Source organism: Pocillopora damicornis, chromosome 6 (genome assembly GCF_964200805.1).
Source record: "Pocillopora damicornis chromosome 6, jaPocDami1.2, whole genome shotgun sequence".
NCBI lineage: Eukaryota > Metazoa > Cnidaria > Anthozoa > Scleractinia > Pocilloporidae > Pocillopora > Pocillopora damicornis.
This window is the reverse complement of record NC_142675.1, coordinates 19,201,465-19,224,884: the sequence shown is the minus strand read 5'-3', so window position 1 is coordinate 19,224,884 and position 23,420 is coordinate 19,201,465. Positions and strand designations below refer to the sequence as shown.

At 39.4% G+C, this 23,420-nt stretch overlaps 3 protein-coding genes across 8 annotated transcripts; 2 read left to right on the top strand and 1 right to left on the bottom strand.

The window, feature by feature from the left end:
- Positions 1 to 324: 324 nt before the first annotated feature.
- LOC113685115 (uncharacterized) lies at positions 325 to 9,279 on the top strand. Of its 5 annotated transcripts, none has more exons than XM_089208760.1 (3): positions 325 to 468; positions 5,728 to 5,953; positions 7,191 to 9,279. In XM_089208760.1, exons 2-3 carry the CDS (start codon positions 5,776 to 5,778, stop codon positions 8,516 to 8,518), a joined length of 1,506 nt encoding a protein of 501 aa, XP_089064886.1. In that variant the 5' UTR covers positions 325 to 468; positions 5,728 to 5,775; the 3' UTR covers positions 8,519 to 9,279. The 5 variants fall into 5 exon arrangements, with proteins under 5 accessions (XP_089064886.1, XP_089064885.1, XP_089064884.1 ...); XM_089208759.1 differs by lacking the exon at positions 325 to 468 and adding an exon at positions 901 to 1,036; XM_089208758.1 differs by lacking the exon at positions 325 to 468 and adding an exon at positions 5,476 to 5,569.
- Positions 9,280 to 10,146: 867 nt separating this feature from the next.
- LOC113685121 (uncharacterized) lies at positions 10,147 to 14,675 on the top strand. Its single transcript, XM_089208756.1, has 6 exons — positions 10,147 to 10,216; positions 10,512 to 10,662; positions 10,931 to 11,712; positions 12,093 to 12,495; positions 12,992 to 13,603; positions 14,011 to 14,675. The coding sequence occupies exons 2-6, from the start codon at positions 10,530 to 10,532 to the stop codon at positions 14,391 to 14,393; spliced, it is 2,313 nt and encodes a 770-aa protein (XP_089064882.1). The 5' UTR covers positions 10,147 to 10,216; positions 10,512 to 10,529; the 3' UTR covers positions 14,394 to 14,675.
- LOC149044320 (uncharacterized) lies at positions 14,457 to 23,346 on the bottom strand. Of its 2 annotated transcripts, none has more exons than XM_089208755.1 (2): positions 23,160 to 23,346; positions 14,457 to 18,424 (listed from the first exon to the last, which is right to left on the bottom strand). In XM_089208755.1, the coding sequence occupies exon 2, from the start codon at positions 18,345 to 18,347 to the stop codon at positions 14,907 to 14,909; it is 3,441 nt and encodes a 1,146-aa protein (XP_089064881.1). In that variant the 5' UTR covers positions 18,348 to 18,424; positions 23,160 to 23,346; the 3' UTR covers positions 14,457 to 14,906. The 2 variants fall into 2 exon arrangements, with proteins under 2 accessions (XP_089064881.1, XP_027058398.2); XM_027202597.2 differs by lacking the exon at positions 23,160 to 23,346 and adding an exon at positions 20,521 to 21,007.
- Positions 23,347 to 23,420: the final 74 nt, after the last annotated feature.

The window sequence follows — 23,420 nt, the reverse complement described above, 5'->3', positions numbered from 1 at the left end:
GTTATTTTTTCAGTATTGCAGTATTTTTCCAATATTGCCTATTGTGTATACTTGATCATAGTATGAAGCTATTAAGGGCCGGATCTCAACTAAGTACTTCCAGTACTAAGTACTTACGGTAAAAGCACGTGACGTTTGTATGCTTTGCGGATCTATCAAATACAGGAACATGGCCTATGGTTTCAGTTTATTTATCTTCTCATTTTTTCAAAATTTTTTGATAAAGCGAAGGCCAAGAAATGTGTTAGTGTCTTGATATATGACAATTACCCCACAAAATATTTCCTTGTTGTTTAACTGATAAATTTTTGGACTTCCTGTGTTTGGAACACGGAAAAACTGTCACCGGATAACCTGGCACATAAATAGTACATTACTAACGTGCACGCGGACAAAATGATATTCCACATACAGATAATCGCATTTCTTTAGTGAGGTTCTGAGAAAAAAGTAACAGCTCAGAGTTTGGTAAGTTTTCTTGTATTCAAATTGTAATGTTTTGTTTCTGTATATGCGGATCAACCCCTTGTTGAGCGAATTGGGTTTAATTTTTTTTCGCTCAGTGTGAGATAGACAAGGCATTTTAGAACGAAAATGTATGCCGATAACGACAGCAATACTAAAGTAAACGTAAGCTTCTTTTCAAAAGCGCAATTTAGTGAACGACGCTTACAGTATTCGGCTTTTTTTTTCCTTCCAACTTGTTATATTATCGACTACTCTCAGAGAGGGGAGTAATCACTCGATTTGTCTTTCGACATCGCATACATTTAAGAGAGATAATAGTTAAAAATTGGTTCACAATGCTTTAGAAAGTGCAAGAAAAAGAGATTTAAAAGTTTGAACCACGCCGGAAGACGAAAACATACCTTATTTGGTGCCTAACGAGAAAGTTTCACACCGGGGATCATTTTTCAGTTGGAATTAGGTTTTTAAGTTCGTTTCAGTGAAGGACACTCCATTGTATGTCAGACTTAAGTAACAGACACTGCCAAAACCATGCTGATCGATTGTCTATGTTTAATCATCTCGTAAGGTATGTACATTCCTATCTTTTCAAAACCGTTCATTGCTAGATTTCTACTGTCCTGTGATTTAACGCATTTTACAATACGAGACAAAACAAAATGTAGACACGGTCCTGAGTCTGCGGAAATAGTTACTCCGCCCTCTTCAAAGCCCTTTACTCGTTTACTTTGTGCACATTAAGTCACTCAAGTCACTGAGATAAAGAAAAAAGTTTACAGAAATGGGAAATGGTGAAAACTACACCCTACAAATATTTCCTTTTTAGCGCCGGCACGAACTGCCGCAGCTGAAAGCAGGCGACGTTTGCGGTCAACGCACCTAATATTATGCGACAGTGAAAATCCGGCAAACGTTCGAGAAAAGTGGACACTAGGAGGCGCTGATCATGCGGTCATGAGTGAAGACGTCTTATGTTTAGCTGCTTTTGTTTAGCTGCTATCTGTAATTTACTCCTAAGTTATCTAAATCACCATGTGGCTAAAAATAAGAAAATTGATTAAACCTTGAGGCAAAAGATTTAGAAACATTGTTGATGATACGCCTCACGAGTTTTTCCTTTCTGGAAATAATTTCTTATTAAATACCAAGCAAGAGTAAGTCAACAGTGCATCACTGAATTTACCATGAATAAAAGGGTAAGTTTCTAAAGAAACTGTGGCGCTTCGTCGCTGGGAGAGTGTAACAAGGTAATTTAGTGTTATCTACTGAGTCGATAACGTAAATTAGCCACCGTAAAGAGTTTCGAAGCTGACGTTTCGAGCATTAGCCCGTCGTCTGAGCGAATGGTCTTCTTCAGGTTTTCACAGGTCTTCCTAGTGTCTATACCGTTATTCGCTCTGAAGAAGGCTAACGCTCGAAACGCTCGAAACGTCAGCTTTGAAACTCTTTACCGTGGCAATTTACGTTATCAACTCAGTTGATCAAACTAAATTACACCATTGAATTTACCATTCTCTTTCTTATATGCTCGGTCGATCTAACTGCTAGCACAGGTCTTGCTATTGTCTGTACTTTCTCTGCTGCTGGAACGTTTCTCCTAGAAAACAATGTGAAGCAAACATCCGGAAAGTGATGGATCTCAGTCAACCCTTACAACTCACAAAATACACCAGAACCGGCAATTTCTGTCGGGCAACGAAACGAAAATTTGTTACAAGATAATTTGGTTCTATCAGCTGAGTTTATGATATAAACAGGACACCGTAGAGAGTTTCTAAAGAAGATCTGTTACTTTGAAACTGTTGTTTGAAACACTATCTTCTCAAAATTCGGATGTGATAAAAGCTCATCTTAAAGACAATGCGGGGATGAAGACGAAGCTATCTTGATAAAAACAGCTCAGAGCGATCATTTCATATGAATAGAAAAAAGAGTTTATTTTTACAGGGTACTATTTCTAATGATTAACAAGGAGAAAACCGTAACAATGAAAATATTTTCAATTGTATTTTGATTTTGACTGTCGGGTTGGAAACAGATACAACAATAAGAAGTGACGTAATTTTGTTCCACACTCAAGACGACGTAAAGCCTTGATTGTCTTTTATAATAGCGTGTTAGTCATTCTTGTGTTAGGGAAAGTTTCTAGGTAATTTTTTTTATTTCAGTAATAATATAAAAATTGCTCAGATAAGAAAATCAAAGGTTATTTGAAAAAATATAGATTTATTATGTTTGTTACGAACCATTGTACAAGATTTTGGTGGACAATGAAATTTCGAGTTATTTCATTTGCGACAAGCAAAACTGTTCTTTAACTGTGACCTTTTCCGCGAAATTAGCCACTGGTGCAGTGATCGAGACATTGTCAGCTTAAACAGGAAGAGGTCATTATATGTAATCCTAAGGATTCTTGCATTACTAAGGTCCTTTAACTTGTCACGACCAATTCGAGAGAGACATTTCAGGATGTGGATGCCAGAAGTATTTGACTTTCGGTTTTCAAGGAAATCCGATCGAGCAGTTGTCTAGTTCTGCTTAAAATGTAACTGTCAAATTGTCCTTGAAATAAAATCTCAAATTGCAAAAAATTTCGAAAACATGTCCGGCTGTCGGATTCCATTTACGTACAAAAACGTCTTAACTTCCTGTGTTCAAACGCGTGAATTAAGACAAAAAATTTTTTACGGAAAGCTAAACATCCCCTTAAAAACCCGGTCAAGTGAGCTAACAACTGTGTTTTTGTCTTCCTGTTGAAATGGACTCTGTCAGTTTTAGTAAAATGTTTTTGAAGTTGTAGGAAAATTGCCAATGTCGACGGAAGCGGTATCTTACAAAGTGAAAGTAACCACCTGTACCGCTGAAAAGTAATCAAAAGGACTGATGTAACTGAGATATGCCACCAACAAATTATGAAAAGAAGGCTTACTTTGTAGGTTCAAGACAACACCTCCACTTCCGATAGTATAAAAGGAAGAGAAAGTGATTTCAATAGGCCTACCGGTGGTGTTTATAAAACTGAGCGACGATTAGAATCGTTTACTCTGTTGTTGTTTTTTTTTGTCTAATCTTAAAGCCCGATATCATGAGTAAATGTACATTAACTCAGTGCTGCTCATTCATTGCACGTCAAGTGAGCATGTGATATTGTTAATTGTGATAGTTTCATTGAAAATACAAACCTAGGAATAGCAGGCACAGTACTCGTGTACGGAAAAAAAATTACCTCTCTTACTGTATTTATAATTAACTGACTTAATTTGCTACTTTTGTTGTTTGCATAGTTGCGCTGAAGTGATGAACATATCTTATAGCTGTAAAGCGAGTGTGCCTGAGAGCAGTACGTTTAATATAAGATTAGCTTTTAACGGGGTAATTTAGTGTCATCAACTGAGTTGAAAACGTAAATTGGCTACCTTAAAGAGTTTAAAGGCCGACGTTGTGTGCGTTAGCCCTTCTCTGTTCTCTGCTCTCTGAACCTTTTATCTGAACATTTGTTTTTGTGAACAGTGTCAAAAGGGCCAAAAGCTGACAGTGGAAGGATATTTATCAGTTGTTAGGTCGGCAAAGCGCGCAAACATCAGAAACTGAAAGTTAACTGAAATGTTCTGAGATGCTCTAAATACAACTAAAAATAGCCTGGTTATGTTCATAGTATGCGGCGGCGGTGACTTACAAGCTATATTCGAGACACACTTCTTTAACAATTCCAACAAAGAGACCATGCACGAAAGTTTGAGTCATTATGGAGTTTATAAGTTTTCTGCACCTTACAGCAACAATAATTTGTTAAGTTGCCGTCAAGCAAGTGAATGAATGATCAACAGACGATCAATATGAACAGCCATCACAAAAATTTCAAATTTGCAGTGCCGTCGATGCAGAACGGAGCAAATCTTCTTCTCTTTTTCAGCCTCCCTGTGCTTGTGTCTCTTTCTGCGGCCTGCGGTTTTTCTGAGTAATCAGTCTTTCTTGCAAGGAGGGCTTACGTTTCCGATCGACATGCAGTCTTCAGTTATGCATCCAAATTATTTCATCATTACAATAGGCTCTTCGTCTGGCTGCACGGTAATGACACACTTGATCTCCGGTATTTCCTTTTCCTTTTCCTTTTGTTCAAGGTGCATCGGTGTCTAATATTTAATTTATTCTTGTCATGTACTCACAAATCATAGCCACTCAACAAACTTCTTGAACTTTTAAAATCTCGTCAACTTTCGTTCTACAATTTTAAAGAATTTCTATATTTGCTTCCCGGTTTCGTTTGGGAGAATTTTAATAAATGGAATATGGAAAGAACTGTTCGAGAGAGCTTGGAAGCAAGGTCATATGCATCCACGGCATCTATAAATGCGGTTACTGGGGTATACCAATATTAGACATGCCAATATTCATATAGATAAATTTAAAACATAATGTGCTTTTTATATGACTGATTTTTTTTCGATAACGCTTTTTTTTTATTTCGTTTTTCGGTAAAAGTTTACGGTCCACCCGTATCCAACGAAAACGATCACTGAAAGCATAAGGTTTAAGGACGTTCTTCACCGAAAAGAGAAGCTTTTGAAAACGACCTTTTTCCAAAAGGACGAAAATAAATGTCTACTGAAATTACGTAAATTAGCAGCCATCATAGACAAGGACTTAAAGTGGCTGTCTCTGGCTGATGTCAATACAACAAAAAACATTCTGCTTTGATACCTTTAGTCAATTTAGATTTTGCGATTGGATGCTATATCTATGCACTACCGCTGGTGAGACAATTGATATCAAATTAGACCATTCCTTACATGATCAATCGGTAGTATGTGTCAGCCTATTAGTTAATACATGTAGACGGGCGAAAGCCGAATTTAGAGAAAGACTGGAGTAAACCGATCTTTTTTTGAAACGGAAAAGCTTCCGTTTCGAATCAAAACGGATATTTGTTGTAGATTGTTGTTCCATTAGAGTTGATATATAAGATATTGTATCTTTATGGTTCGTAAAGCACATTACGTCATTGTTCAGGCTAAAAGCACGAGCTTGCTACGGTAGGCGGATTATTCGACATGACTTTCTGCGGGAAAGGTTGCTAATTTTGCAGCAAGCCCAAAGATAGGTAAATTTCAGATCTACAGCAATTTAGCGCTTTGTTTACATTTTCATCAAAAGTGCAATTACCTCAAATCGGAAATTAATACTTAACGTGTCCCGATGGCACTGTTTGCAGATACTTTGATTTGCTAATTACATGTGCACAACTGTGTTTTCTTTCAGTTTATCTGCAAGAACTGTGAACACAAGAGTGTCTCCTTCCTGAACGAAATGAATCCGTTTTCTCAATCCTGTCATTGTAGCTGTGATGCGCATCTCCTTCATTATTGTAGTACGTCTCAGCAGAAGTCCAAACCCTTCAGCGCATGCCGTTATGCTTGTAGTGGTTTCAGCCACGCATCCGAGCACATGGCTAGTGGCAGGAAAAACATAACAGGAAGTCTTAATCGTGAGTAGTTTCACGTGCTGATTTCCTTATCATGCTAATGTTAGGTTCACTTAGAACTTACTGTGGTTTGTTGTAAACCTTGACTTCATAGGAATCGAAAATCTTACGATTTCGAGTTTACCCTCTAGTAACAAAACCTTTGGCAGGTTCTAAGGTAATTTTCTTGCGAGAACTTGACTTGGGAATTGTGAGAACCAGCCGTGAAGAAGAAAACAACTTTAACGTTTGACGTCATACCGACTCATTATTTATGCTCTCAACTGAGCGCGTTTTATACGACAAATGACTTCAATCAAGTTTTCGATTAAATGTCGTCAAACAACCATTATAACTGCGACATAATGTTGGAGACAGTAACTTATTTGACAAATTGAATGTTTCATGACAGTACATGACGCAAACTGCTCATTTCTGTGAAAATATAAAAAAAAACCTAATGGAAGTAACCAAGATCCTTTACAGGGCAGGATGAAAACTATACATAGTAGCAATTAACAAACCGACCTAAAACAGACAGTTTGTGGCACTGCTTCGAGATATTTCTCTTCGGACTGTGGTAAGTTGCAAAAACGCAGCGGCTCGGGCTTAAATGACTCTGAGTGGGGTCAAAAACATTATTATATATCCTCGAACTGAAATTGTATTGTGTCATGATTTTTGTAACTTAGAAGGCATAATTTCACCGTGTTACGTAAGAGGTGAGGAAGTGCATTCGAAAATACAAGCCGTACAAAGAAGTTAAGTAACTGTGAAGGTACTTCTTGCCATTGAAACACTATTTATCTTTGAACAGAATTGTTCTTACTACATGTCACCTCTTCAACTCGAACCCTCACGGAATGTTAGAAAATATATTCAGAAAGAACGATTAAGAGGGTCGCAATGGGGTGATGGCTTTCATTCATGGCTAACGGTTAAAATGTTTGCCATCTTACGGCTTACGATAAATAACATTCCATTGTTGAAATAAGAATTTTTTTCTTCGGTTACCTTTTCTTACGACTATGGGTTAAAGTTTGCCAATTTTTACGCTTAACGGCTAAATGTTTTAGCCGGTTTACGGCCATCGGTTTACCCCATCGAGACCCGCCAAAAGCTCTCGAAAACAAACGTGCTCAAATCACGATCAGAGAGTGAATTCGCTTCAGGGCATAATGAAACGGGAAATTGAACTCGTTTCAGCGTAATAACTAATAAAGTCAAGGAATAATTTTTATTTTAATTTTGATAATTTTAGCGACAAGTTCTCAAATGAGATCAGCGATCCATCAAACTTCAGCTGACACAGCTTTTTTTCTCCGACCACACTTGACCAAAGAAGAGTACGCATATTGGACAAGTCACTTTCGCCACTTTTTACATTCATGCGACACGAGGACTGTTACCTATCAACAAAGGGAGCCTTCTTGCTGCGTCCGTCGGACTGTCAAAGAATTACCGTGCCGAAGTGAAAGAACTCCGCATCCATGCTGTGATCCTACGGTTCTTGGCGACAGAACTTGTGTTAGGCCGCAACAAAGTACAGTAGAAATTGTTTCGAAGCCTCAAAGGAATACAGTGGGAGCTGTCGGTGGGAAAAGCACCGTCGACGCACGGGCATACAGTTATCCTCGTCCAAAGTACGCTGCTTCTGTCCTAGAAAACGGCAAACAACTTCAAACCATATCGAAAGAAAATGCATGTGACAAGAAGCAATCTCTCTTCAAACGCACTGTTCCTTCTCTCCGCTGTACGAAAGGTAACCATTCAGATGACGCTCCCGACCGTGGCAATCATGGTGCAAACCAGCAATTTAAGGCAGCAGAGTTACGGAGAAAGATAAGTGAACGGTATCTATGCGGAGACCAAAGCTATGAAGATAACCCTTCAGCTCTGACTACATCGAAACGCGCTGAGAAATTCCAAACTAGATCTACTGAACCCTATAATTCTACTGGTACGTATGCTATGTCTTCCGAACTGAATTCATCTTTGAAGAGAAAATCCAGCAATTTTTCAGAATATGACAACCTACATCAAGGAACACTCAAGAAGCAACGAGTTGGCAGGGATGCAACTCACCAAATACAAAAGACATCAAATAAAACCATAGATTTGAATGACACTCTAGAAAGCTTTCTGACAGATTCTCTGCCATTTCTCGGCAGTTTCGGCGAAGAAGTAAGCCTGAAGAAGAGTGAAGCTCTCGAAATATCTAGTCTGCCTGGGATGGCAGAAGAAACTGTTCATGGTGACAAGCGCATTGGAGAAAAATCCACTCCCATTAATTTTGACGACAACCACCACCACAAAACTAGAGATGCTGCAGGTGAACTATCATCGACTATTTCCACCGATGATGTTCCAGTGAAATCACAAGTTTTACGCGCGGAGAAGGTGATTCCCAAAAAGTGCAAAAATGTCGACGCAGTCATCAAAACAACCAAGCCTGTGCAGCGAAAGTTACTGAAAGATAACAAATCCTCTCTTCATGGTAGTTATGCTCTGGATTACGATTGTTTACCCAAACTTGTCAGCGTACTCTCCTCACCCACAGCCAAAGTTGCATCGTCTTTAAAAGCATAGAACGTTTCCATCGTAAAAGAAACCTGGATCACGTCAGGATAAGAGGCATAGAGCCTAAACAAAAGAGAAAATTAGTCATAATTATTTCTTGATGAATTATGAGCTTCTTGTTCTGACTCGAAGGAAAAAAAGGAAAAGTTTTAATCATGTATATAATTTTTGTCCAGTACTCACCCTTGTTTTGTATGCGAGTATGTCCTATTTAGGTTGGAACAGAATTTTCGAAATTTCTAACACTTCGTGGCTGACTGGTCATATGATAAATTGCATATTGAATGAGTGTGGTCGGGCCGAACGGGAAAGTATTAATAGCGCTCTTGGTTATCACTGCGCTCGGTCCAAACGTAATGACCGTGAGCCAAATATTTTCCTATCCGGCCCTTTTGATCAGTCTATAAATAAAGTAATAACTTCTGAGCTACGTGATTTGCGCGCGCAAATAAAGGGTTCAGTTTCTAAAGACCGGATAAGGCTGTTCAACGGGTAAACCACTATCCAGCAGATAAGTGTTAACAAAACGTACTGCGGTATTCACCGGATAGAGATTCATCCAGTAAATAGCTTCATCCGTGCTTCGAACAACCGGGGCCAGAGCTAGAAGTAGTAGCTAGCGAATCATATACATACATTAGCACAGCAAATATACATACATTAGCACAGCAAATATCCATTAGTTTAACAACCATTTAAATAGTAATCTGGCTGTTACCTCAAACTAAGCTTTATCGTTACATGGTAATTAAATTCGTGTTGTTGCGTGAGAGTGTATTCTTCTCATTGTGCACGCTGGTGACGTGGGTGTACGCATTGAAGCGTAGCAGGGGGAGTTTCTCCGGATACCACGTTTTTTCAAATGCGGGCGTTGAATTTTTTGTAAAGCAACTGACCTGTACGTAAAATCTACACCTACACCTCGGGGAAAGCTTACGTATCTTTCCGGTACTCTCTGACCTGTCCGCGCGCATCGTATTTCGATGAACACGCGCTTACAACTTTTGGAGATTTTTTCCTATTAAAATTTTGCCCCTTAGAAATTCGCTCCCACCTCGAAGATTTCGTGCTGTCAAGTATAACAAGTTTGCACCTACTTTCAACAATTCGCTTCCAAATCTTTCATCCCATTTCCCTTTTACAAAACCTGTTTCTTTCCTGGCGATACAATGATACTTACAGGCTTTAAATAAATGATTTTACACGCGATTCGTGCGTTTTGCTTTTGAATAATCAGGAACAACTGTCTCAAAATTTCGATGCATATATATATATACTGTTAATAATAAATCACACGATTTTCGTCGTCCAGTTTGGAATGAATTAGCACTCGTAATTTATTGCTCATGCACGTTTATTCCGAATCACACTCCAAATCAGTGCGATTACTTGTACTGATGATCACAGCATACAACACCAGGGGTGGACATTTTGTTTATTGGTACAGCATAGAGCAATGCGAAAACATAGGGATATGTTTTGAGGGATATAACCAAAACATTTTCCCAAAATTTTAAAAACATGCCTCAACTGATTGTTTCTTAACTTATAAATACCCTACCAGTCGTCTTATGTAGTTAAGACGCGCGCGCTGGGTCCGTTTGTTTCACGCTTTTTTCGTATGCAAGATTGTGTACGTCATGCGCGATAACGGTTCGTTTTAAGAGAGAAAGACACAAAGTAGATGGACAAGAAACACACATTAAGGTACGTTGTTAATTGTGGACTCTATTTTCAATGGGAATGTCATTTATCTCGATGAAGTGGCATTTCATTTTCATCACGTAAATCTGATGTGCTGGAAAATTCAGTAGTCTGAGAAATAAAGGGGAGCGCGTCTATAGGTCTCTATGTCTCATTCGAAGGGTTCAACCTCGCGGTCAAGATTATCCATAAAAATTTAACCCTCGGCGAGTCGTGGTCCTGAGTATTTAGAATTCTTCTGTACTGATATGGGTATCTTTTCCAATTTAGTATCAGAAACTAATGTTTTGCTCACCAGGAAAGAAATCAGGCTGGTATGAAGCCTGCTGCTTTCACTGCGTATGACTCTGAAAGGAAATGTTCCAGCGGCGCTTCTCAGCCGGAGTCTGTGACGAGTCAGATAGGCTCGCCAATAGCTAGCTTGAACTGCCTTCACAGAGCAACCACTGGTAAGTCATATCATATTTTCCTTTATCTTTCGATCCTTTCCTCTGGTCAAGCCGATGTCTCAAAACGAACCCGCAGTGCATGTGTGGCTCTTCCTCACACTCATAAAATGTCAATACATTTTATTTACTTTTCTGTGTGCATCCTAATTTTAAAGTTATAAATATTGGTAAAACTTGAGCCTATGACATTTCAAATGCAGCACCAGTATTCTTTGCTGCCTCCATTGTGGAAGTTTTATGTTTTTATTCCATATCTTTGTCATGGCAGACCTTCATCCTTTCGCTCCACTTCAGCCCTCTGCGGTGACATTTAATGCTGGGATTGCTTTCGACTATATCAACTTTCCAAGGATTGTATCAGTGTGTTGGCCGGAATGCAATACCCAAGCTGGTACGTCTGTGGTGGTAAGAGATGAGTTACAGATGAGAACGAATAAAACTGCATTCAATGATATTGAGGTGATAACGGGTGCATCTGTATTCAACTGTGACCCGACTCGTACTGGGCGTCTGGGACCTCCTATTGACACCACACACCCGGTGAAAAAAGAACATATGGGGGGAGCGAAGGAAAACACACCTTCTACAGAGGAAACGACAACCTTAACTCTACTTCAAGATGAACGCCAAACACAGAAACAAAGAGAGCATTGTAGATCGACAGATCTTTATGTGTCCACGAAAGTAGAAGCCAACTTGAAATACAAAAAGAATTCAAGAGAAAAACCAATTGACTTTATCCAAGAAGGTTCACCTAATAGCCGTAGTAGAAGTCGCGAAGCGAGCCAACGGGATGTTTTGGACTGCGCCAAACCAAAATTACATATGAAGTTTTGCGCGCTTGATGATGATAAGCAGGGGATTTTCAAAGCGCAGAGCAGCTTTATCGGTGTGAGACGCGATGACAAAAAACTTTCACAATCAGGCGTTGGAAACGTGACGAACAAACAATTCGAAGGGAGTATAAAGTTTCAATCATCGGGAACAAGCATGGGTCTCAAAGAAAGTACACGTCCACAAAAAGATAACATGGCAAGTTTTTCATGCGAGGTTTGGTTTTTGTTTTTAATTTTTTTTTCGATGTGAGATGAGTTTAGCAGTCATTTAGATTGTGTTGAATGCCACGTGAACCTGACATAGCAGTTCATAGCCACTTAGGAATCCTTTGGTCCGTTTGTCCGTTACAATTTCTAAGATACCGGAAATATGCATATTTGGTGTTCCGGCAAATGAGAAAGAACAACATATTTCTTATGGAAGCGAGGCAAGCTACGACAGGAGCTTATTATTGGGCTCCTGGCTATGGTCATAATTCTAAACGCAACCAATATAATGTATTTGTGTAAAAGATTTGTAAACGTCTAAAGCTTTAGCTTTTTTTTTTTTTTTTTTTTTAAGAAACCGTCTAAGTCTTTTTTTTTTATTTCCAGGATAGCTATAGTTCTATCGCCGTTTGTCCAGCTACTAAAGAAAAGAGACTTCAAAATCATTTGCAAAAGGACAATGCCCGAGAAAATGTGCGTGACTTGGTCAGAAGAATCCGGTTTATCAAAAGTCGACTTGATAGGGCGGAGTCCGACTTCAGGAAGAAACGAATGCTGAAAGCTATAGTTGGTTTACGGAAAAAAGTCAAATCTCTCATCGAAGGTATGAGGAATAACAAAGCCGAGCAAGGCAAAAGTCAACAGAAAAGTGGCGCTAGTTGCCTTCATAAGAAAGTGGATAACAGCAAGGAAACTGCACAGGAGAACAACAAGAATATGAACGCAAGCTCAATTGTAATTAGCGCAACTGATGGTAAACTGGTAACTGATCAAGTTATCGTGAATATTGGTAAGCTTCTATCTTATTCGTTTTCATTTGTTCACATCTTTCAGCTGAACATCGTGATCTTTTGTTTTCTATCTTTTTGATCTATTTGATATTGTGACCTATTCATTGAGAAACATTGAGGATTTATTAACTACAGATATTTTCAGCCCTTTAAAGAGTTAAATATCATACTAAAATTTACCTCCCTCTTAGGCTACCTCTCTGTAACGGCCACTTTCTTCTGACCCCCAAGGTGGCTGTTCATACCAGTCTGAAACTAAAATCTCTTTTAACTGATGATCTTAAAGCGTTTTAAGGGTTACTTTTAATTACCTGCCCCAGAATGTAATGTTATTTTTGCAACATAACCTAGCAAGCAACCTACTGCAGAGAATGATTTATATATTCTCTGAGCGCCAAAACAAGAGCCAAAATAACAACAACGAAATACATATAATTCGTGTTAAAGACGATCTTGAAAACCCAAGGGAGGTAATTATAAATTTTTTCTCCTTAGACGGGGATACCAAGGAACACTGCAATTACAAACAAAATAGCGGAGAGCTCACCAATACAACCAAAATTGAGGACGAGTACAGACCTAAAACATCCTACAATTATGACATCCAGATGAAAAATGACTATCGTCGAAAGGGTCGTGGAAGCTTGACTTTGATAAAATCGAATGTAGGAAATGAGTCATTTCTACGACTTCCATTCGAAGTTGGATTAGATCTTTCATCTCCTTGCAAGAAAAGGTCTGCCTCCTCGTCTGACGCTGATCAAGCAGAGAACGGCGGGGCAAAGAAGATGAAAGTTCTGTCATTATCAGGCCAGAAATTAGTGGCTAGGATCAATACCAACACTGAAGAAGTGACATGTAATGTTCGAAGTGTCACGCAATCTGGAGTAGAAGAAAATAATGTGACACCAACTGACGATTGTGCCATATTAGCCAGGAGAGAATTTGTTTTATGTTACCCTGATTTCACGCAATGCAAACATTGCAAAGATGAAGGTTACGCAAGCGTCAAAATGGAACCATCAGATCCGCCTTTGGATTACGCAGTGCATAATCAGGCAAATGACGCAAAAGAGGAAAGTCAAGGAGATGAAGGATCTGGCAAAGGTAATTTTGGGGAAGGTATTGACCCTTTTTATATGTGGGGGGCCTTCCAGTTGCAATTATTTGAGTAAATACAAATATAAGTCTTTTTGGCCCTTTACTATATGTTGGTCTCCAAATTCTCATGTATACCATCAAGGGTAATGAGGCTTATTTACTTGCAAATTAAAAAAAGGAATGAGCTTTGTTTTAAGAGGTCTATGTTGCCTGATTTGCGTCTCATAACGATTTCTCCCGAACCTTAAGACTCTCACCATCTATAAATATGGGAATATTTCCAGTGAATTCTGTCACAATACTGAGTGCTTTCATCTTGAGATGCGGCCTCGAAGTCCGCGTTACAAAACGGCTCAGTCTGACTAGCCAAAGGACCAGTTGAATGTAATTGTCAGTTTACTTTTTCCTAAAAGGTTGTCAAGTGTCATTGGAAAACAGAAAAGAAAAAAAATTCACTACCGAGAGCACTCATGAATACCATGAAACGGGCGAAAAGCAACCTGAATACTCACAAGAGTCAGAATGTAAATTTTGTGCAGGGATTAACTACCCGCAACTCGACCAAAGAGAGGAAAAGGACAATGCAAAACTACAAGAAAATCAAGGGTCCTCGCTCGAAAGAATTTTACAAGACGAAGAAAAGCAAGGGTTTACAAGTCCCAGAATCTATAATCCAAGTGGAAGACAAGAGGACATCGACTTGATACAAAGTTTGCAAATCCGCGAGGCGCGAATTCGAAATCTGGCGCGAAAGAGAGAAAGGCTTTTAAATCTGGCGGAGATCAAATTCAGATAAAGAATCCTATATCCGCATCTGTGTTACCTTACTTTTTCCAAAGAGTAACCATAATACATTACGTTTTACCAATAAATACTACTTTAATATTCACATTTTCCAATCACTATAGCAGGGTTTCAATGTTCAATTCGCAACTGCACGTGTGACCACATTTTAAATTATGTTCTATGTACTTTCCATACAATTTTATTGTAAATAAGTTTAAAAATAAAACAGGAACAAAGATTTACTCATCTATCTTTGTAATATGTTAAATCATAGACTTAGATCATTTAAAATGTCAGAATAAAAAACAGTTACAAACATTGTACCACAGTTCGAAGTTATTCTAAAACTTTTTCAGCATGATTAAGTTACTCTATTTACTTCGAGCGCGTTATGTTTGTTTTTAGGCATGAAAAGTCTGTAAGGGCCTTAAAAATTTAATTTTACAATTAACCTTAACGTTTGAACTCTTAAGTTTTAAATATATACCCTTTCAAGAGATTTTTGTCCAAAAAAGTTGATCTCTCAGTCATCTTCAATGACAATAACGTCAGCCGTACCGGGAACGTGAGACAAGTTTCTCTCCACCTTTGACTCAGGGCGGCATGAATGTTTTTTCTTCGATTTGCCCCTTTCTTTCACTGTTTGTCTACTAGTGGTTGGACTTTCTTTCTCTAGCTGTTCTCGAAGTGTGAGATCATTTTGAGAATTTTTTTGGGTGGGATCCTCAGTTTTCTCGAAATTATCTTCGTTGCAATTGTAGGGCTTGGACATTCCCATAGGACTTTCTGGTACTGCTCCATTACTGACGCAAGTCTTCTGATAGTGGCCACGTTGTAGTTCCATTCCTTCCCAGACGTTGTCGCCTGCCGTATTTCTCTCGGCGTTCAATGGTTTAGTGACTTCCCATGAATCAGCGACGTCTGTGATACCTCGATTTAGTGCATCCTCAAGGTATCTTTGCTGAAAACTGATGTGGGCACGCCCAGGTTGCCATTCAAGTGGCTGTTGGGCCTTTCGAGTGGCTCCCTCCGATACTGTGTGAACTAAAACATTTTTCTCACCAGCAACACTGGTATTGTAACATGGACACTCTCTGCTTTGTAGGAAGTCGGTGGAAGCAGCAACGCAAGACTGAAAGAGTCCATTTTCACCTTGTCTTATTTGATTTGAATGCATCCGTAATGCCTCATTTCGTCCATTCAGGAGTTGCTGTGTGGTCTTCGAATTATAACATTCCTGCCTGAGTGAATGACAGGTGTCGGCTAAAACGGCACGCTGCTGGATAATGGTGTCTGGGCTTGGTCTTTTCCTAAAAAACTTGGCATTGTGATCCGGCACTTCATTAGGAATTCTCAAAAGAACTGGTACTGGTTCGGAAGGAGTGGAAGCTTGTGTGACTCTGGAACTTTCCACAGCTCTATTTCCAGCCGGGGGTGCTGCACTAGTGCTGCATTTTCCATGGCTGTCTCCTAACAAAAGTTTACTAAGCTGTCGAAATTGCCTATTACGTGGCGACTTCTCGTAGATGTACATGCGACCGGAAGCACCAGTTTTGGCGACGTTGATCACGTCGTTTGCGCTTGTCTTGCTCAGGCTGAAAATCTGTTTTGTATCTTCAGATGGCTTGTTCACGGAGCCAGATGTTGACAAGGCATGCTCGTTTGAGTCATATCGGTGAGCGATAAAATTTATCGAATCGCTTCGGTGCAACGTCCCACGCTCACAAGGTGGCATAGTGTTTCCACGAGCGAACCTTTCGTTAGTGGCTTCTTTCGCAGGTTGATTCTCAAGGAAATTTTGCTGCCCAATGCCAACTGCATGAATTTTCTTTGCTGAACTCTCCACTTCAGTATTTAAGTATTGCTGTTGATGGTAAAGTGCATCAAATTCTTGATATCTATCCAAATTGTTTGGATTTACGATGCTTTGTAGGTTTCTTTCTCTTCCAGACAAAGTGGAGGCACATCTGGGAGTGGAGTGTGTGGTACTGAAAACATAAATACCTCGATCGTTTGCTAGTGTATCGGTAGATTCCTGTGGAAGACTTTGCTTTCCAACGAACACAGTGTCCTTGTGATTAGATATCTCTTTCCTTATGCCATTTAGCACTTGCTTTAGTAGTAGCCTTTTATTTTGCAAAGACATCGTCGAGGGATGACAATGGCTTTTCATCCGACCACCATTCCGGACCAGTGCACCTCTGGATAAAATCTCACCATTTTCATTCAGCGATTTTGCTCTTTCCTGCATGTTCTCTTCTCTCATTACTCTGTAAATCGTGTCTGAATCCAGCTGGCGACTGGAAATAGAAGAAACTGTATCTGTCGCGTCTCCGTGATAGAGGCTATCCTGCAGTGCTGCTACAGAAAGAGAGGTCTTAGCAGGATGCTGTAGGGTCGCAGGTTGATCCGTCTGCTGCTCATGTCTGATAGCTCCTCTGTCATTAATCTGTAACTTAAGTCTTTCAGCTTCTGGAAGTTTAGCAAGAATGGCTCTCTTCCCTTTATGGTTGGTATGAATCAAGTATGACCTTCCTTCGTAGTCAAAATGTTCCACCGCAAACACTTTATCTTTCACAACGAGAAACAAATCACTCCTACCATTTGGTTTTTTAAAATTGAACAAGAGGTCGTACGGCTTCTTGGAAGGTGAACTTGAACGACAGTGACGTTTACGCGGCGGGCTGCTGGCAGCCATTCGATGGATGTCAACAGCTTCTTGCTTATTGACAGATTTGATATTTGTGGGCGACTCACGGGGATTCAGCTTCTTATTTGAATACATCAATGTCGAGCTGACAAGAGAGGGTGCCGAGGATGTTTCTGTATTTTTCGCAATCTCTCTTTTTCTTGAATAGTGACGAGTTTGTGCGAGCAGAGAAGCATTACGATTTTCCTGTGAGCTGGATAAAAGACTTTTAGCGGTAGGTATTTCAGCGACTGACTTGGAAGTTTTTCGTGGCAACGTCGCCTTTTCACGTCGACTTGAGTGATTTGCATCCATCAAAGGACTTGTGGAAACATCTGAAGAGATGCTTGTAGTAAGAACAAGAGGAATTATGGGTAATGCTCTTAGCCTGTCCTGCGTATGACATTTGGAGTCTCTACGAACCATGGATTCATCAGATGATAGGCTTTGATTAGATCGTGGCTGGGGAAATGCTTTGGGTGAAACAGGACTCACTATATCACCCTCCGTCTCGCTGTCGTAATTTAGAGTTCCAAAGTTCCAGTCGTCTGCAGTTTCCTTTTTTAAAAGTTCATTGGGCAGTGGTGAACCATAATCATGGTCAAAATGGGTATTTGCTCCTTTCTGAGGTGAAAACGCCGATGATGTTTGAATTGAGTGTACCCCGACAAGTTTAGGAAAGAATTCATGATCAATTGCAACACCTTTATTTGTGCTGGAGCTGCGACAATTCAGTGTTCTAAAAACTGGAAGAGCTGCTTTAACTTGGCCATTGGCTGAAGATGGTAAAGCATCCAGATTTTCCTGGGCTGCGTTCACAGCTACTCGAGGCGAACTTTCAACGACATTCTCTTGTCGCTTTAAATCCATAATACCAACGGAACGTAATGTCGCATTGGAGGCTCCACAGGCAAATGTTTTCTTTCTTCGAAACGACGCGGATGGCACAGAGTTATTCCTTTCGAGCGAACAAGCCACTTCACTGACAATCTGCTGCAAACTCGCTTTATTTGAGGGTGAAATACTACCACCATTTTCCAAGGACGCTAAATCTTCCTCAGTCTGTTTGAAACGTTTCAAATGATACGGAGCCATATCGTGTTCGCTGTCAGTCAAAGACCTTTTGACAGGTGGATCAAATGAACTGGATAAATTGTGAAAAATTTCTTTTATAGGGGAATTTTCTTTTTTCAAGGCGCACATGAGGAAAGGCCCTTCGTTTGTCCGCTTAGGACTTGGAAACGGATGTTTCTCTTCCTTTGGGAGTGGTTGCATTTCCACGCGCCAGAGTCAATGGTTTCATTCAAAAGCCTATCTTTCTCACGGAAGTTTGATAGAGTTAGGCATCAAACCTACAAAAAATACAAAATAATGTTTAAAAAAAAGACAACAACAACATGCAAACCCCTTGCACTGCCAAGATTTAAGGGCGACTTCTCCCAAAATGTAATCATCACTTCCTTGTTGACCAATTCCTAGAATCTGGTGTGGCATCGAGGTTACAATTGCCCATGCAGTTAAAAAATTTTGTTAACCTTCATAACCTCTCTTATTGACAGTGTCGTATGACCGTAAGAAGATTCTCCTCATTAATCATTGTAATTTGAGCAAGTGGAAGGGTTAAGTGACCAGGAGCATTGCTACAAGTTTGACTTCAGAGGAGAGGCAAAAGTCGCTGTTAGACAGAATTTCCACGACTCAGCCGGGAATGAAATATAGAGTCTGTTCGCGAGCATAAATATGTTTTGGGCCCGACTCAATGTCATTTTAGCCTAAGCCGCTAGGCGAGGATTAACATGATTCTGAGAAGGGTCTAAAACATACTTATCCCCCCAAACATAAACTGTATGAATAATACACTATTATTATCAGTTTGGAGGGCATTGAGAGAATTACGACTGAAAAAAGGACAACATGCGTACAAACAGTCTGAACACCCATGCAAGCGTGCGTGCGGGCTAGAATACATTTTAGCCCGCCAAAATCTCTATTTTAGCCCGCAAAATGCGCCACAATGCCCGACAAAGTGACAATAATAGAGAATTTGGAACCATTTAAAAATCAAAATAAACCAAGCTCTGTGATTTTCATTGAACCAAAACTAATGGAAAAATTCTTGTGTTTTCCAACAAGTTGATTTGTAATTTGTTTTTGTTAATAAGCGCCCCTATTGAGTAAGCTTCCTCATTCCAATAAACGCCTCTATTCTGTTTCAGTAATAGCACTTTTAGAGTACATGTACAGTGAGATCAACCGTGTTCCATCTTCCTTTCATTGCTTACTTAAAGCTTCACGACAAAAAGTGGTCTTCGTCTCAGTTTCCCAACTATCCACAGTTCATTCAAGCGAAAGATCTCGTCTTAAAATTTTGCGACGACAACTTGTGCCAATCGTTATAGCAAGGAAGGATCTAGGGACAACAAGTCTGTTTTTCTGTCTTTTTGATCCTCAGCCAACTAACCATTAAAGCCTTGTTTCACATTCTGCTGTTCCTCAAAAACGAAATAAGCGCCCTGTTTCGAACAGGGGCCCTCCCTTGAGGTTCCAAAAGTAAATAAGCACCCCGGGCGCTTAATCAAATCATTACAACGGTAATTACAAGTCCAGAGTCTGGTTCAATAAACAGGGACTTTCTCATTCTAGTCGACTCAAGTTCAAATTAATAAACTGATCAGTAAAAATTGCTTTTAAACCTGGCCTTGTGTTGAACGAGTTGGCTATCAGGTCTTGGTAGTATAGCGATTTTTAAGGTTCGTTATGAAGCTGATAGTGTCCTTCCTACGTTACTTCATGCGGATGTGCATTGGAAGGTATACCGCTGTATTAACATTTCCGGTAATCTTGAAGCATTTCACTATTCAAACTTTCTGGGTCGGAGAGGATTGCGTGACAACTCAAATCTCATGTTCTGGAGGCTAAAAGCTTTTCCTTCACTGATTTCCCAAGAAACTAACAGCCAAAAAGAATTTTAACGAACGATTTCTTGTATAAAATCTGGAATGCAGGATTCCCCTTCCTAGAAAGGTCACTAAATCAATTGTTTAGCCTATGAACACGCGATAAGAAATGAAGCAAGCGAAAAAGTTCAGGCATTGGCCATCGATGGACAGTTTGATTCATTGTTCCCTTTGCTCAGAATCGCCGATAGTGAATGGAAAGCGGATGAGCATCGCGCTTCGACTGCACGACCTCCCATTAACTCAAAGCTTGTAAAAGCTGACGCAAGTATCGAAAGTGGCGTGTAAGAAAACACGCAAGCTAATATCGCGAAGTAACGATTGCGACCCTTTTTCTCGCTTGCGCTTTCGCGTCGTCAGTGAATTAAAAACCGTCACATTCCTCCTACGTGAAACTACCTTAACTCTACCCAATACTGTCTATACGTCGTAAAAATAATTATTGGGTACCGCTTTAGCCGAAGACACCAAACGCGCTATTTTACACTCACCTCGTCTTCCTCACTGCCATTTTCTTTGTTAGAATATAAAAACCGTTCCAGGAATTGATTTATTACGTATTTTGCCCGCTGCGTCTTCCGTTCGCACTGAATCAGTTTAATTGCTTTTGTTTTAAACCAGTAGTCGACGTGAATATCACATCCTGGTACCAGCTGAAACGAACATTATATTTGTCTTCTTTGATTTAAAAAAAACACGGATACGAAGCCAGCTGTTTACTTCGGTCAAGTTTTCTTTTCAAACGTTTGTGTATTGCCGAGGTCATGGCTTATTTCTGCGATTTATGGACAGTAATGAGATTTGCGAAATCGTTGCGCCCTCGAATTAATCGTAATCTTTTTGAAAACAATCTATGATCCAAGCAATATTATGGTTAACACTTGGCACGAGAATATACATTCGTTGATTCTACTATCGACTTGTATTTCCTGAGAACGTGCTACTTACATGATCTGTCACAAGGGCCACCTACAATGCAAGATTTCTGGGGATACAATTTCCTTAAGAGACCTTGCTTATCTTAGCACGCTTAGCCTGGCCTCATTATAATGCTTTTCTGTTAAAAAAATCTGCCAATTCAGTAGCAATGGACAGAAACAAATCATGTAACGAAAACAACAAAAAAGGAATATTGTTTCGTCTGACTATATGGCTTTATTTCAATTTTTTAATTTTAATATTTAAACTACGTGTAGTTTGCACGTAGTTTGGCAGGTAAAGTTAGTGAGAAAGTACAAGCGATAAATTTTCGTGGAGGGAATTACTTCTTTTTTTCTGCAATTCGCAGAAATCAAAGATTCCCCGAAACATCAACGCGGATGTCATATGCGATAAAATGAAATGCATAATATCTTAAAAACAATCATTTTTATCTCGTATTCATTCGAATATATCATATTAAAATGGCAATGTTCACCCTAAGTAACCACAAGGTTTTTCTTTTCTGCGTTCCGCTCAAGTCATGATCATGGAAAGAGGCTCGAACCAAATTTGGGAAACCGAGAGAGAAACCATAAAATGCTCATGGAAAGGCTCATGTATCCGAGGTGAAATTTGTCTCGAAGACCTAATAACCTCGTGCACTGATTTTTAGCTTCACTGATAGTGATCGACAACGAAATTAGTGGCAAAACAAAACTGAAATAAAACTTTCGTTTAGCTTTCTGTAACATACTCATAATGATATTTACTGTATATAAAACGTAAGCTCGTGAATCCCGGAAGAGCTTGTTTCGGTTTCTGATCCACAGATTTGAAGAACGTAACCAACTAAACAAAATTTATATGACATAACAGCGGCGGTCATACAGTTCGTGATCATGCATGATATTTACAGATATCTCTATTTCAATTGTAAGCGGAAAGGGAAGTTATTACACAGTTTATTTGCTTTCTAAATGAGTCAAGACTGTACCAGTGGTGGGGGGGGGGGGGGGGGAAAGTAGCGTTGGGGAGGAATGAATTAACGTTGGGGAGGGGAAAGAATTGGTTGTTCTCAGGCTGGATGTATTTAAACATGTTAAATGCATAAATTTTCGATGTGATTGTTTTTTCTGTTGAAACAGTCTTGAAGTTCGATCCACGAATTTGTTTTGTATTCTGATTATTTTTTGGGGAAGGTCAATGGTAATATAATAATATTTTTTGGTGAAGGTTAATTCCCCCCCCCCCCCCGGTGTGGGGGAATTAATCTTCACCATCCTCTCCTCCTTTTGAATTATTTCTAACGTTATATATATATGTACACTAGTTGAGACGTGATCCGATGTAGGAAGTAGTCGATTCGTCGTCGTCGTCTTCGCTGAAGCCCTCTGGCTAAAATCTTGCATTACATGTTATTCAAGCACGTATCTTATATTTTGTCTAGTTCTTTCCCGCTGTTCATCTTTCATCGATTCTTTTTTTTTATTTAGGTGTCCATTTAACGCTATAGCATTTTTTAAAGTAAAACCGATCTTTTATACAACGTTATATTAAAATTCAGGCTGATCACGCTAATTAGGTAAATTCAATAACACCATAAAGATGCGATTTTAACTTCGGACGCTGAATGCATTAAATGTGCTTTTTAGTTTAAAATTGGAATGAGGAATATTATTCAAATATATGTTTGAGTCGCCGTTGTGCGCGGTGCTATGAACTAGGAAACTTAGTATTACTCTAAATAGGAAAAATTTGTGACGCGAACGCTTCCCGGAAAGAGGATGAATGAATCTATTTCTGTTGCTCTTTGATGACAACCAATCAACCGGAAATCCCTCGTCGTCGCATTTTAAACTAAACGCTACGAACAGAAGTTCTGTAGCAAGCGTTTAAGAAAAGAAGTCTAAAATTCCAGTTGACTTCATCATCTCAAAATTTATGTAGTTCAGTTTGAAGCCACATTATTTCATGATATATATATATATATATATATATATATCTTCAACGCGAAGGGGACCAAAAAAATATTATTCAATTAAAAAAATTACTATAAGCGGTGAAGTAGAAATGAAAATACGATGAGGACTTTGGGGATGGAAATCTAGAACAAGATTCAATAGGATTCATTTTAAAGATACGAAAATCTTCCCAAACCTCCCGTATCCAAGTCTACACTCGCATAATTTAATTTGACGAGATTACTTACCCAATTGTTGAATAAATTTCAAGTGACTGAATCACTCGCTTCCTCGTCACGAAGATTGGGTCAGATTGTGACCTCAACAGCCACAGGGCGAACGTCGACTGAAAACATACCTTCTATCTGAAGTCGCGGGAAGCCATGTATTTACAAATTATTACTGAAAACATATTATCATAACGAACATGAAACTGAAATAAGACACCGTTTTCTTTCTAAAATTAAGCGCTGCTTTTGACACGTGCCTCATGAACAATTGAACCGAAC